The sequence below is a fragment of the Carcharhinus amblyrhynchos genome, chromosome 2 (genome assembly GCF_965287045.1).
Source record: "Carcharhinus amblyrhynchos chromosome 2, sCarAmb.v2.hapA, whole genome shotgun sequence".
In the NCBI taxonomy this organism is placed as follows: domain Eukaryota; kingdom Metazoa; phylum Chordata; class Chondrichthyes; order Carcharhiniformes; family Carcharhinidae; genus Carcharhinus; species Carcharhinus amblyrhynchos.
Genome location: NC_137325.1, coordinates 27,504,178 through 27,520,831, shown reverse-complemented (window position 1 = coordinate 27,520,831; position 16,654 = coordinate 27,504,178). Strand labels below are relative to the sequence as shown.

General features: G+C 41.6%; 1 protein-coding gene across 2 annotated transcripts in view; it reads right to left on the bottom strand.

Annotated features, from left to right (window-relative positions):
- The window catches only part of LOC145353301 (uncharacterized), a 183,282-nt gene that overhangs the window by 139,566 nt on the left and 27,062 nt on the right, over positions 1-16,654 (bottom strand). For both annotated transcript variants that reach the window (XM_080203929.1, XM_080203938.1), the window contains exon 3: positions 4,176-4,252. In XM_080203929.1, coding sequence (XP_080060055.1) covers positions 4,176-4,252 — 77 coding nt within the window. The remainder of the gene's footprint in view (positions 1-4,175; positions 4,253-16,654) is intronic.

Here is a 16,654-nt window from a genome sequence, read left to right as displayed (position 1 = left end):
AGAAAGGAAAATACTCAGTGTTACATCTTTACACCACATAATTCATGATGTGGAGATGCCAGCATTGAACTAGGGTGGGTACAGTAAGAAGTCTCACAACACCAGGCTGGAGTCCAACAAGTTTATTTGAAATCATGAGCTTTTGGAGCAATGCTCATTCATCAGGCAAGTGATAATGTACAACACCAGGTTAAAATCAAGCAGGTTTATTTGGAATGACGAGTTTTTGGAATGCTGCTCTTTCATCAGGCAAGTGCATCATCACTTGCCTGATGAAGGAGCAGCATTCCAAAAACTCGTCATTCCAAATAAACCTGCTTGATTTTAACCTGGTGTTGTGCCCACATAATTTATGATTGACTTTCACGGCTTCGCTACCTAAAATTTACAGCGTTCATTTCTCTGAGGATGTCTATTATCTGCTCGGAATATAAACTTTCTTTGCTGTGTGCTAGAATACCCAGAAAGGTGACATTGAGTACAATTTACCCAAACAAAGTTATTTTTTCACTAGGTTTCCTGCATACAGCCTGGTCTATCATTCAGTCTGAGTGTCTGCAGAAAGAAATAATAATAAATACTACATTTTGCTGTCCAGATATCACTGCAGCGTGTAGGACAATATCATGTGATTGCTTACAGATTCAGCAGTGGGAATTTGCAATGGAAGGCGTGGATTTGTTCATCTGGTAAATGTATGTGGTCAAGGGGTTGGAAAAACAAAGTCCCATTGAAAAGAAGCAGTGACCTCCAGAATACCGTGGAACATAGCTGCTCATGGATCGGTGGGTGTGTGACCAAAAATAAAATCTTTTTGTTTAAACGACGTGCATTTTTATTAGATTAATGTAGGGCAGCACTGTGGCACAGTGGTTAGCATTGCTGCCTTACCGCGCCAAGGGCCAGGGTTTGTATAAGACCATAAAACATAGGAGCAGAATTAGGCCACTCGGTCTGTTGAGTCTGCTCTGCCATTCGATCATGGCTGATATTTTTCTTATCCCCATTCTCCTGCCTTTTTCACACAACCCCTGATCCCCCTATTAAATCCCTTTTATTACTTTCCCGGCTTGGGTCACTGTGCAGAGTCTGCACGTTCTCCCCCTGTCTGTGTGGGTTTCCTCGGGGTGCTCCAATTTCCTTCCACAGTCCAAAAGACATGCTGGATAGGCGCAATGACAATGCTAAATTCTCCCTCAGTGCACTCGAGCAGGTGCCAGAGTGTGGCGACGAGGGGATTTTCACAATAACTTCACCGCAGTGTTAGTGTATGCCTTTTTGTAACTAATAAATAAGTTTTAAATTGATGGAGCCAATGTAAAATACAGAATAGATGAGTAGATCTGTTTAACACTAGTGCCATTTCATTGCAGCAGTGGTGGTATTAGAATATAAATGTAACAGGAGATAAAAACAAACTCATTCAATTTTAAAAATGTGTAAGGGGAGAATTTTATGTTCTCAAGCTGGTTAAAGTTGCAAGTTCACCACAATATTGAAAATCGCAGACTGGGTCCAAAGTTTGCATTGTCGGAATTGTGTACAATACATATTAAAGCTTTACAAAAAACTTGTGATATTTCCCCTCATGCAGGTAACGGTATGGGGATAATTCAGATCCAAAGCTTCTCCCCCTACACATTCCTTTCACCCTTAACCACCACGTTTATCTTTTGACAAAGTTGTCACCTTCACACATCCTATCCATTCAGATTGTTCCTTGAAAATAATTAATGTTTGGGAAGCCAGAGGATTGAAACCAGGTTTGATAGGGCGTGTAATAATAATCTACTCGACAATTTGAAAAGGAAGGATGTGTAGTGTTACAGGGAGAAGGCGGGAGATTGGCACAATGTGAATTGCTCATTCAGAGAGCCAGTGCAGACACAATAAACTTAACTACAAGCGGATACTCTCTCATTCACTGCTGCCAAAATCTAGTACGATTTATACTTCTTCCAGAACTGCAGTCCTGTCAAACACTACACATAACTCAGCCATTTTGCAAACCATCCAAAATGAATTTCTCTGCCAATATGCCCAAATAAACTCTTAGTTCAAAGTAATTTACTTCAAATTATTTGTTCAAATTCAAACTTTAAGCACTAATTAACACCCTGATTGTTTATATTAGCTATTTCAAATTACAGGAGAGCTCAATTAGCACAGTAGCACAGTGGTTAGCACTGCTGCCTCACAGCGCCAGGGACCCAGTTTGATTCCTAGCTTGGATCACTGTCGGTACGGAGTTTGCATATTCTCCCTGTGTCTGCGTTGTTCCTCCGGGTGCTCTGGTTTCCTCCCACAGTCTGAAAGACATGCTGGTCAGGTGCATTGGCCATACTAAATGCTCCCTCAGTGCGACTCAGGGATTTTTACAGTAACTTCATTACAGTTTTACCATAAGTCTATTCGTGACAAATAATGAATAAACTTTAAGTACATAATAACCATTTCACTTTAATTGAGGAAGGTCAGCACCTATTCTTTTCAACTGAGCTTTGCCAACACTGTTAAGGAGCGGGGGGTAAAGGGTTATTCATCGAATCCCACAAGTAGAAAGCATCTACCTGTGACTTTAAAAGGAAAAGTAGGGACGGTGATTGACATTTTGCCGTGTTAACCTATTTATTTCCTCTTCCCCAACTGTGCTCCAAGAAAAACATGAATAGCCCATTTGGCCCCTTCCATCTGTTACACTATTCAGTTAGATCATGGTCAATTTGTATCTCAACTCAATCTACCCAGCTTGGTCCCAATCCCCTCAATATTTTGCCTAACAGAAATCTATCAACCATTCTTTTGAATTTTTCAACTGACCCTAGCCTTCAACAACGTTTTGGGGTAGGAGATTTCCAGACTTTCAGTATCCTTTATGAGAAGAATTGCCTTCCTTCCCGAATGGCTTCACTCTAATTTTAATTACATGCGCTCTTGGTCTGGATTGACCCCACCAAAGAAACAAAAAATTCTCTACCTAATCTGTCAAATTTTATGAATCACCTTAAACATCTCTATTTAGAACAACTCAAACTGCTAGGACTTAGCTTAGTGTAACCAGAGTTTAACTCTTTCAATCCAGCTTTTCATGCAGTGCTTTTTCAGTCCAATTACCTATATTTGTCAAACTAGGGCAGAGGATATTTTTATATATACATATAAAAATCACAGAGGCTCACTCTCCACTTGGAGGTGGGTCTGAAGTCACTGTAACACTCCAATTGTTCCCCGTGTTTGATGCTAGGATTGAACATTTGGATAAATTCAGCCTTCAAAAAAAAAATGTTGGTCTAACCAGGGTGAAAGAAACAGGTAGGAAAGGCTTCGCCAGGACACCGAGGCCTCCAAAGCAGCACTTAACACAAAAGAAAGTTTAAAGTTTAAAGTTTATTTATTAGTCACAAGTAGGCTTACATTAACACTGCAATGAGGTTACTGTGAAATTCCTCTAGCCACCACACTTCGGCGCCTGTTCAGTCAATACACGTAACCAGCATGTCTTTCAGACTGTGGGAGGAAACTGGAACACCTGGAGGAAACCCACACAGACACGGGGAGAATGTGCATACTCCACACTGACAGTAACCCAAGCCGGGAATCAAACTTGAATCTTTGGCACTATAAGGCAGCAGTGCCTGTCATTGTACCGCCCCTGTACAAAAAAGTATGTGCTACTCAAAGCACCATCCAAATCCCAAATAGTTCAAAAGCAGAAAATGCTGGAAAATCTCAGCAGGCCTGACAGTATCCGTGGGGGGAGAATAGAGCCAACGTTTCAAGTTTGAATGACCCTTCTTCAGAGCTGTTCTACTCCAATATCCAGACTCAAAATGTCCACTCTATTCTCTCTCCACAGACGCTGTCAGATCTGCTGAGATTTTCCAGCATTTTCTGTTTTTGTTTCAGATTCCGGCATCTGCAATATTCTGCTTTGACCCAAATAATTCTAAACTACCTTATTAATTAAGATTTTTGCAAACAAATGGAGCTTTGGCAATTCAGATCTAGATGTCAAATTCAGTGCTCACGCCAACATAATGTCACAAACTACAATAGATTTGTTTTGGCACAGTCAGTCCACCTGATCACTGTCCATACACACAGCATGATAATTTCACACAGCACCACTCAAACAAAACCCACAACTTCAAAACAGGTCTGTGTCCTGTACTCACCAAATAACACATGGCTCTTGAGTGGGCTTTCGAAATCTTGCCGATGCTGTTATCCGACTGTGAGCAACTGGCTTGACCTGAGTGAAGATATGGAGGTATCATCTGTCACATAGGTGAGACTCAGGACTTTCACCTGAAATCTAAGACCTTCACAGTTTTGTCATTCACCCCCTGCAGCTATAGAATTGGTGTAAAGCGTGTCAAAGTGTGATTTCATCTCTAAAACCCTCCGATTCTTGAACGGCTCCTGTACGTTAAACGGATCATGTGTTAGTAATACAACCTATATGCAGCCGTGACCTATATGTTCTATTCTCCATTAATACTCCAGGAATTTTCTACTATAATTGTAGCAATCACTGGGGTGGAAAAAAAGCATCTCGACGCCGGAGCATGCAGAATATGAATCGCACAACTAGAGGTAACCAAGCAAAGCTGTGCGAACTTAGACACAGGTCTACAAATAAGTAATTGGGGGGTGGAGGGGGAGGAGGCAATTTGCGTATAAGTTTGTGTACAATACGTATGAATAGACGGTTTACAATTCTATTCTATATAACCAATTCAGAAGTTTGTCTCACCCTCTCTATATAAACATATATATGGGCCTAGAAGTTTGGCTGGAAGTGGGTGTGCAGATACCATTTCTGCCCTTTAATATTGAGGCCTAAGGCATTCTTGACATTAAATTTTGGCCTCGTTTTCATGAAATGCTGCAAAGAGGTAGCCGCTGTAAGGAGTGGGTGGGAAATTGGGTTGCAGTAAGCTGCCCCGAGACAAGTGACAAAGAAGTCAACCCAAGAGGACAGGTAATAAAAAACAGATACCAAGCCTGGTTTGGAGGCAGCTTTGGAACAAAATAATTCTTTAGTGGAGGCTCCCACAAACAGGTGGCACACCTTCTGCATATACAAATATAAGATGACCTGCTTCAGGCAAAGGCTGATTTCTTTATCCTGCACCTCAATAGCAGGCAGTGCATTTCTAACACGTAGGGCCCGATTTTACCATTGCATGTGCAAGGGCGCGAAAACGTGGTAAAGTCGGGTGTGAGGCCATTAACACGATCTGCACCCACGCAGACTGTCACTTTACCAAAACCCGGGAATGGCGGCGATCCGCTTGGCACCCAAAATGGGCGCAATATGGCTATTTAAATTGAATTAATGAACTGCCCGCCAAACTTTATCAGCATTTCCCCCTTTATCACCGCGTTTGCTGATCCAGAATCGCGCCAAAATGAACCTGATAAATAAAAGTCTGAATCAGGCGCTTCAGCTGCTCAAGAGTGCGTTCAGAGCTTCCAATGGCTCTCTGACTCAGATCAGTGGTTGGGGGTGGAGGGGGGTGGGGCGGAGCGGGTCAGATCATTCTCTGGCTGGGGAGGCGAAGGAGGAGGAGGAAACGGGTCATATATATTTCTGGTGAGGAGGGGAGCCAATTGTATTCTGGGAGGAATGATCATTGTCTGGAGGGAGGGCTGAAAGTTGTCTGGTGATGGGGGGAGCGGGGAGGGCTGATCATTGTCAAGTGATGGTGGAGGAAGTGAGGCTAGATCTTTCTCTTGGCGGGGGGGGAGGAGAGGAGGGAGGTGGGGAAGATGTATCTCTGGTGGGAGGGGACCAATTGCTGGTTGGGGGAGGGGGAGGGACAGTTGGATCTCTGGTGAAGGGGGGGGTATCAGGTGGACCTCTGGTGGGGGGGGGGGGGGGGGGGGGTCCACTGCCACTCTGCAGGCAATCGGTGGGGGGGGGGGGGGGGGGCGGGGTGGGCAGGCGCTCACGAGCAGTCTGGGTAGCGGGGCGGGTGTGGGTGGATAAGGGGGAAACAGTGATGTGTGTGGGGGCCATCGCTCCCGCTTTTCGCTCCCGGGCCGCTTTGTCCACCTTGTCTCCTCGGAGTGATCTGACATGGCTCACTTTTCCAAATTTTTTTCTAACTGCCCATGTGTAGTTCAGAGCTCCAATCGTTTCGGACACAATACGAATGGGACCCACAATTTTTTTTCAGGCTGAGTGCATATGGGGGCACTTGAAGCAGATTCCCAAGTCAGATCTGCAATACATTCAGATTCAGCAGTTAGAACGAAAATGGTAAAATGGGACCCATAATGAGCAGGCCCGTTCTCACCACCTTAGTGGACATTTTGGAGAATGTTTAACAGGCAAATTTGTATGCTATAATTTCTAAAGTAAGAGAAACAAAACAATGCAATTTAATTGTGCAATCAAAAGACTGAGAGCATTCGATGAGATGTCACATGATTAACCTTCATTTATTGCCCTCAATTACTGCATTTTGATATACAAGCCACTCAAGATTTCCATGTTAAATTACTCCCATACACATAAATTTTTGAAAGTGGAAAGCACTTGAATCAAAACTTTTGTTTTACAGGGCTCCATTTAATGAGCCAATTATAGTGGAGTGGACACTGTTGAATCAGCTTTTTATACTACCAACATCAAACAGGGCAATTATTTTGAGGAAAGATGGGAGTAATCATATTCTGCCAGGTTGAAGTATGTTAAGTATTGCAAGGCAACCTTGTGTGTACATATTAAGGAAAATATATGCTGGTCTGCAAACGTATTGGTTTTGGATCTTTAACACCCAAATGGCCAAAACCCATTCATGATAACACACACAATTTACCCTTTATTATCTATTTATTATTTTCTGCTTCTGTTTGTCACACATGCCACTTTAAAGAATTTTATGTTAACTACTATGTCAACTTGGACTTTACTGCAACTTTATTCCTCGCATCACAGGAATTTGTAAATGATTACTCTAGAGAAGATATTGGAATTTACAAATAACTGATCAGTAGGGCAATCAACAGTGAGTGAGCTATGAATAGCCAAAGTTTTTTTTAAATTCTCCCTTAAATTCATGTTTCTCAAGGTTATAGTTCACAATGGGAAGCGATTCTATGAGCTCCAGCTATCCTCCATTATCTCTATCATTTGGTCATTTTGAAGCAGTGACCCAAAGCAGTAAAGTATCTTGACCAATTAATGAACAAAAATTAATGCTACTGAATATAGTCCAAGTCTTTCTCCATTCTCCTGAACATAATCCTGAATGAGGCATGATCTTGAAAGGTTCAGGATATAATCGTAACAAATCTTTACCACAGAGAGAGAAGCCTGTTGAGGATCGTTAGCCAAAGTAAGATTATGAACAGCCTAAAAAGATACTGTTAGTACAATTTAAATGTGTGTCCATCTCAGGGTGCTGGCTGGCAGAGTCCTTCCAGGACTTCAAATTCACTTAAATTTCAATTCTTCACACGGAGAGTGATCTCAGACAATATACTTTACAATGCATAGAAAAGATAGCCAGCAAGTTCAGCCATATCCCGAAGAGTGGCGAGTCCAACACTGATTTGATTTATTATTGTCAATGTATTAGTATACAGTGAGAAGCATCGTTTCTTACACAGTATACAGACAAAGCATACCATACATAGAGAAGGAAAGTGGAGAATGTAGTATTACAATTGTAGCTAGGGTGTAGAGAAATAACTTGAACATTCAATAAAGAGTGCACAAAAAGAAACTACACTATTTCTATTCACAATAAAGGGCAAGTCCCCCAACTCCCCCGTTACCATCATGAGGCAACATCAGTACGCGTCGCTCTTTAATTAAGCTGGTCTCAACAAATAATGATGATGAACATATAAATAAAGTGAAATATTAACAGGTGGAACTGAACTTTGAAAAACATCTGTGCCACCTTTGCACTCACACCTTACATTAATGGCAGTGGAGTTGGGCAGGAGTTTTGGTCACGATGCAGAACGTCCCTGTTTGTCCAAGAGGCTCTTTTATTGTCCGCTCATAGCTGCAGCATTGTCAACAGTCAGTGGGCTCCACCATTGAAAACCCTCCCCACTGTCAACACCCTCCACATGATCATGCGCGTTTCCCTTGCATGACACCAGAACGTTACAATTTAATCATAAATATGTGGGAAATGGGAAAAGGGGAAATGAGCAAGGGAGTGGAAATGGTGCACACCATCAGTTTGGCAATCAGGAACAGCACACTGTTGACAAACCACATCCTGCCCCTCCACTTGTATGTGAAATAGGGAACCCTGCCAGCTCAAACTACTTTAACACTACAGCAGGATTTTACAGCCTCGCTTGAGCAAGGCTGGAAACTCCCACCCGAGGTCAATGGAGATTTCCATTGTCGGATCTTCGCCTGCTCCAATTCCATGGCGGATGAGGTGATAGATTTCTGGTCATAGGAACGTAAGAATTTGGAGCAGAAGTAGGCAATTCAGCCCTTGGAGCCTGCTCCACCATTCAATCAGATCATGGCTGATCTCTTCCTGGTCTCAAATCCACCTCCATACCTGTTCCCCGTAAACCTTTAACCCATTTATAGTCAGAAATATATCTACCTCCTTCTCAAAACCATTTAATGATTCAGACTCCACTGCGCTCCCAACACAATAAATAGAGTTAAAATCGCATGGATCAGCAAATAGAAGGAAAAATGCTTACAATTTGTCAGCATCTTTGAGTTCTCAACATCTTTGAGTTCTCAACTAGGCTGAAGGCAGAGCTTTGGAAATAAGAGGTGGAATTTTATGGCCCTTCCCACCGGCTGGATTTTCCAGTGCTACCAAAGTCAATGGACGTTTGAACAGCTTGCTGCATTTTACAGCCCCACCCCCACCATGACAGGGCTGTAAAATTCTGGCCAAGATTTGTAACAATATGAAGTCAACTCTCTTTTTTAAACATGAACAGCGAGTTATATCGATCATGCCTATTACAATACCTTCTATATATGTCAGAACTCTGCACTGAGTTTTAATTTTAAATGCAGGCTCTTAAATCACTTGCTGTCAGTCGGAGCGGTTCAGGATAAAAGGTTACAGCTGCCAGCATGCATTGACGAGCAGGGTTTGCAATTAAGTTTTGAGAGCAGCACCACAGGAGGCCATTCATACAACATGTCACAACCTGGTGTTTGCGGGCGCCACGTGCACCACTAATGGAAAATTGAGAACTAAACTCTGAACAATTAATGCCTATGACGTCAGTAGCTGTAAATCACTGGTTTCTGCATTAGTTATGAAGCATGAAAATAAAGTTCACAGAGGATAACCTTCTCTGAAGTTAAGCTTAAAGCTTATTATTAGTGTCACAAGTAGGCTTGCTTACATTGCAATGCAGTTACTGTGAAAAGCCCCTGTGAAAATAATCGCCGTGAAAATAAGTTGGTACTTACTTGAGGAGTTACTTGTATCATAATCACACATGACAAATTAAACTTTAAACAATGCCCTCACAGGAAAAACTGTTTTTCTTCAAATAACTGGAAAATATATAGAGTCATCAGAAATCAAGAATTCTGCAAGACTTTTTGATATAAGCCTGGAGGCAAATGTGTGTTTACCAGCTGACCTTCAACAAGTATACAGAGAGACACAATAGCGGGAAAGAGCAATCAATTTGTATGGAAAAATTCAGCAAGTCTTAATTCTCTTAAATGTTGCAAAATATGATGATCGAATTGTATTTGTCAGCTACGGTTCAATGGTAGGACTCTCACCCGAGTCTGAAGATTGTACGTTAAAGTCCCACTCCAGGGGCTTGAGCACATAGGTAGATAATACTGGTGCAGTACTGAGACAGTGCTGCAGTGTCCAGGATGCCATCTTTTGGATATGGTGCGGAGATGCCAGCATTGAACTGGGGTGGGCACAGTAAGAGGTCTCACAACAGCAGGTTAAAGTCCAACAGGTTCATTTGGAATCACAGGCTTTTGGAGCACTGCTCCTTCATCAGGTGAGTGGAGAACACTCAGAGTAGCACTCCGAAATAAACCTGTTGGAATTTAACCTGCTGTCGTGAAACTTTGTACTGTGCTCTTTTGGATATGACATGAAACCAAGTCCCTCCCTGCCCTCAGGTAAATGTTACAAATTCCATTGCACTATTTCAAAGAAAAGCAGTGGAATTCTCCCCAGTGCACTCACCAGCACTTAACAGCATTATCGCATGACTGTTTGGGTTAAGGGGTCATGGGAGTGAGGGGGTGCCTTGCTGTGTGTGAATTGATGCCCTGTTTCCTGCAACAGTGAGTACATTTCAAAAGTATTTAATTTACAATAAATCACTATGGAACATCCTGTAGTTGTGGGAAGTGCTTTGGGAATGCAAGCTACTTTATAAAAAGCCCGACTTCAAGAACCGATCAATGCTCATATAAATACATAGCAAAATTCTGCAAGATAAGTATCATTTTTCAAATTTGACAAAGGTGCTGAAATAAAAGTCTGAATTTCTGTCAGGGAGACATGCACCATGAGTTGGGAAAGTTCCCGGTTCTGCAAACACATCTCCGTTCAGAAGTCTCCCCACCCGCCATATTTTTGTGTTGGAGGGGTGGGTGTGGGATGCAGTAGAGTCCAAGACAGAGGCGACAGCCTGAAGTGGCAACTTAGACAAGCGGATGTTGAGATTACAAGGCCTGCTTCAGTTTACTGGAACATCGGCCCAGTTGTCATCATTACTATCAAGCCCCCACCTCTCACACCCCACATCTCCCATTACCCTCCATGCATCCCCCATACCCACTTGCCCAGTATGTACTCTGTACAAAACCAATGAGGCATTGGTAACTCCAGTAAATCCCTGAAATTATTCTGAAACTGACAACATAAGCAATGATAAAAACAGAAATCACTGGGAAAGTGTAACAGATCTGGCAGCATCTGTGGAAAGCAAAACAGTTAATATTTTTCAGTTCAATATGACTCTTCTTCAAACAATTTGTCATATTACACACAAAATGTTAACTCAGATTCTTTCTCCACATATGCTGTCAGATATGCTACATTTTTCTAGCACTTTCTGATCTTATTTCAGATTTCCAGAATCCAAAGTATTTTGGTTTTAACATAAGCAGCGACTTTGAAAATATCCTCTGAAAAGAAACTACTCTTATTAAAAGTGTCCATCAACCAGTCATTCATGTCATCGATGTCAAAAAGGACTGATTTAATTCAGACCTCTTAATCCCACCCCTCCAGATCAATGGCCTTGAGCCCACCCCCACTCCTACCCCAAGGCTGGCCTCCTGATGACTGGTTGCAGCCTCCAAGCCCCAATGTTACTTTCATCCCCCACACACCTCAGTCTGGCCCCAACCCCCTTAGGCATTGACCCCTTAACACTGTCCAGTGTCCAATGGACAATGCCAGTGTACCGGCTGATAGTGCCAGGATGTCCACTGAACAATGCCAGGGTGCTATACCGGGGTGCCCTGGAAGGCCTCAATGGCCTCTGGTTCCACCTGCGTGACCATTATGTCAAATCCTCATTGCTGGGGACCATACATGATCCCCCCTGGTGTGGATCTCGACTGGCAGGGTCAGAAACATGAGTGAGCCCGGACGATTACAGAGATGCAGAACAGTTTCTGAATATTGTAATCATCCTTGTGCTGTTCCCCGGCATGAGGCTGATTACATCCAAAAAGAATGGACCGGGAAGTTCGCAACCAACTGGGTGTCAGTTGCAAATCCCACTTTTTCCCTCCCACTGATCTTTCCCAGCCTGCTGAGCTGCTCGAGCAGTGCAGCAGGCTGAGAAAATTGCAATCCAAATATCTGCTTCAGACATCTACAGAATAATTATGGGAGAGTTTAATCTATGTTAGATTGGATGAATCAAATTTGTAAAAACAGCCTGAAGGATGAGTTGAGTTCATGAAGTGCATTCAAGGCATTTTGAGGGTAAAGTATTCTGAAACTAAGCAGGGAACGGGCTATTTTACACCTGCTAAGTGTAATGAGAAAGGATTAATTATTAGTAAAGGATCTTCTAGCTAAGAGTGAGCGCAACATTATAAAATTTTACACTCTGCCTGAGGGTGAGAAATTTGGTTCTGAAACTAGTGTCTTAAACTTAAATGAAGGCAATTACAACCTTTACCCAAAAGTGGTTGAAGTGGAATGGGAAAATAGTTAAAAAGACAAGATGAACACTGCCAGTGTACCAGACTGGCAGTGCCAGGATGTCCAATTAAAAAGATAAGAGTAGCAATGGTAGACATTTTAGGAAATACTTCATAACAAAGGGTAGGCAGCATATAAAGTTAAATTGGGATCAGAGGGGTATCTTGGACTAATTCTGATCATCTAAAGTGGTCAAAGAGGAATTTAAAACTTTGCTTAAGATTTTTAAATCCAGTGTTCTCATCTCCCAAAAGATTATATGCCTTCTGCATAGCGTGGAGAGTATATGCTGTATGTTTTGCAATGCATATAACATCACAAATATATGGTACATGCTGGATAGGCCTGGGGATCTCTTATAATAAAAAAACAGAAGGTGCTGGAAAAACTCAGCTGGTCTGTGAAGCATCCGTGAAGAGAGAAATAGAGTTAATGCTGAGTCCAATATCTTTTCATAGCGCTTTGTCTGTCCACCGTTTTCAATATTTTACCTCTCCCCTACTTCTATGTTCCTCCTCCACATAACCTTTCACTTCACCATGATAAATACCACAGGATAACCGCGAGTAATGATAATTACACCGAACAGATAACAAAATGTAAACACAGCATAATCCATGAAAAGTCATATCTGTGATCAGATTTTTTTTTATTTCAAAGAGCTTGTCAAATTAGTTATTTAATTAGCATATTTGGAGGCATAATTGTGTGCAAATCAGTCTGGGAAAAAATTCAGTAATGATAGGGCTGTATTTGAGAGATTACAATTTTTTAAATTAATCTTTAACCATTGATTCAACAGAAAGGAAGCTGGCTAGATTCTTCAACAGATTAGGAGTTCTGAAATGCTACAGTATCATAGACCGATTGTTACTTTTAAAAACCAGTCTATAGGGTTTACAGCAAACAGACTCAAAATGTAGCAAGAGCATTCAAAGGATCTCAAAGATAAAACATAGGGTGGTGGTGCTTAGCCATCAACGAAAAAATGGATAGTGTCCATGATGAACTAACCTCGTAATAGTGTAATTAATACAGGGCAACAACTTTTGAATCAAAAGTCTCTGCAAATGTTTAGAGAGACTAGTCATCATTAGATTCCGGAATTGGTGACAACATTAGTGCCAAAACTCCACTAGCCAGGCAATGAAAGATAGAACACTAAAGACAAATCTTAACTCATCATAGCTTTTATTTCCAGACGTAACTCAGAAGGTACACCTCCAAAAGCACCACCCACTTTCAACTTGTTCCTACACATATAAGCATAGCGAAGTTCCCAAATAACATCCTTCATCTATTCTTTAATAAATCAGATATAGATTCTTGTTTCAATTTCTAAGTAGACTACAATGTGATGGACAAAATTACCATCCTTGTATCTGATCAGCAGCATTTGGTAAGAGACAAATTCTTCAAATCCCACATATTAAAAGAACCATTTACTCATATGTAATTCTTTGATAGTTTCCTCTGATGGATGGGGATTGGGGGGGTCGGGGTTGCTGATGAGGCATGTGGTGAACCACTGAGCCACATTGTCTAGTTTCGGATCCAAGCAATACCAAATCAGTTGACTTCAACAAGAGTTAGCAAGCATCAGGATCCTGCAATTAGTTTCATCACTGGATCAGGATGGAGAGTTTTTTTTAAGTCAGTTAGAGTTCTTGCTCTTCAAAAAGTGGGAGACCAGGGAAGGATAGACCAGTAAGCCCACAATATATATATTAGAAGTCGTGTTAACAAGAGGATAATGAGATAGCCAAATTGAGTACAGTGTGCCAAGAAGGAGTCAGTGTGGAGGTAAAGAAGGGAGATCTTGATTAGCAAATTTTACTGGAGTTCTTTAGTGAAATGACAGCTGGAACTTCTGTGAAACTGCTTCGGCAAAGCTTTTGCAGTACTGCACAAGGTACAGAGGTGGACTAAAAACCAGCTAAATTAGAGGAGGCAGAGCATTGTATGGATCAGTGCTTAGTGCAGTGCTGCTTACAGCGTACTTAAATGATTTACAGCTTGGAATAATAGCAAAGTTAGCCACGCTTGCAAATAATTCTAATCAGGAGTGGTTTAATAAGGGAGGGGCAGCCCAAATGTAAGGGGACCTGAATAAGTTTGAAAGGTGGAATATTGAGCAGCAAATGGTATTTAATTTGGTAAATTATAAAACAATGGGACTATGGAAAGGAAATAAACTGTTCAATATAAATGTGACATACAATATAGGAAAGAGATGTGTGAACATGTGATGAATGAGTCACTGGAACCAACAGCATAGTGCGAGTTCCAAATTGGGTATGACGTGGTGCAAGAGGGAGTCACCATGGATTTAAGGGAAAGAAGTCTGGATTAGCAATTTTTCTTGAGTTCTTTGGGGAAATGGCAACTGGAAATTCTGTGGATGTGCCCTATTTAGATTTTTAGCAAGTAGCGCAGTGTCAAAAACCTTAAGGTAGAAAAGCATAGAAAAGTGAGGCACTGAGAGGAAAATAATGGTATCTTGAGGTGTATCATCAAAGGGATATAGCACTAATTCTGGAAGATTAATTCTTGAAGATGAGAACATGTCTGTACAAAGCACCATTATGAACTTGAAGATTTAAAATAATGACTGCTTCCTGACTGCCCCCATGGGAAACAATTTTTCTTTGCAGCAATTGGAAAAGAGCTTTTCCCAGACATCTGGGTTTGGGAAGCGTAAAAGAGGCTGAAATTTCCACAGTGTGTACTTCTGAAAAGCAAGGGACAAGGAGGAGACATCAGTGCAGAGGACAATAACATCATCAACAGTGCGTGATTTATGCAAGAGTTCAAATTTCAATAGCAGTAGTACTATCTTTTGATGCCATTGCTCATTGTAAAACTATGGTACACTTCAGGGCATAGATGACACCAGCAGACGAGAGGGTATCACAGCAGAATAGATAGATGATGAGGAAAAAAGTGAGGCACAACAACAAAACTTGCATTTATATAGCAGACACGATCTACCCAGCCGTTCACACTGCAGCAAACTCAGAGAATTTTGCAGCCAATCAAATCTCCATTTACCACGACAAGGTGGAAAAATCCCATCAGCATGAATGGTGGTAAGATTCCTGCCTGCATCTTTAACGTAGTAAAACATGCCTCTTCACAGGACCATTATAAAACAAAATTTGATGCCATATAAGGATGTATTAGAGAAGATGACCAAAAGTTTGGTCAAGGAGATAGATTTTAAAGGACTGTTTTAAAGAAGGAAAGTGAGAGAAGGAAGTGGAGAGATTTATGGAAGGAATTCCAGAGATTAAGGTCTAAACAACAGAAGACACAGCCACCAACAGTGAGGCAATTAAGATTGAGGATGTGTAAAAGACCGAAGGGCAGGAACGCAAATATCTCAGAGGGTTGGATGAAAGGGAGATGTGGAGATGCAAGTCATGAAGGGATTAGTAAACAAGGATTTTAATATTGAGGCATTGTCAGACCTGAAGCCAATCATATCATCAAGCACTAGGGTGGTGAGTGAATGGCATTTAGTTCACGTTGTGATACAGGCAGCAGGAATGACTGGGCACTCTCACCATGATGATTAGTCTGACGAATGTTATCAGATAGTAACATTCACAAAATAGCTCCCTCTACAACTCAAAATCTAAAATGCTGTTTAATCATTTTATCCAAAAGGTTGGTTCCAAGGTTCTCTATTTTTCTTCATAATATGAATAAACTTTTATTCCCAACTTGGAACGCTTTGCAAATGATCCACAAGCGGCCTCCTGAAAAAGTCAATGGGCAAGATTTACCACACAACCCGTCGCATGTTCTGCGGGGGTGGAGGCAGTCAGCCCAGCGGTCAGCAGCGGGTTCTTCTGGTCCCACCATTGTCAGCAGGCTTTCCCATTGAATGCACCCCTCTCTGCCGGGAAACCTGTAGCGGGGGTGCACCGTCAGCAGGACCAGAAGATCCCATCGGCGAGAACAGCCGGAAAGTTCCAGCCAATAACTAACAGTAAAAGGAAAAGGTGTTACATGAAACAATCGTTTAACCATTCAGGATCAAGGATTTGCTTTTAAATGCAGAATCATAATCAAACACGCTTCCTCAACCGTCAAATTCAATCCATTAGTATCACAGAAGAATGTCACTGCAACAAATGTATGAATCAGAGTTGTATTGGAGTGACTACAAATTCTGATAATGCTCCCTGCTTGTAATACAATATTAAAGCTGATTCAAACCTCGGTGCAATAAACTGAATATTACTGAATGAGCTTTCACCTGGAGAACTTTCATTATACAGAATAATAAACCTGATGGTTAAAAAATAAATTTGTTCCAATGAGTTTCCAATCCCCCCCCCCAAAAAAAAACATTTTATCCCTTCCTAGGTTATGAAAGCAGAACAAGCCAAAGGACTTGAATAATTGGTGTGCAGTAAGTTTCTTTAAAACTTTTCAACTTCCATGCTGACAATCCTGAAAAAGATAGGGTAGAATTTTTCGCT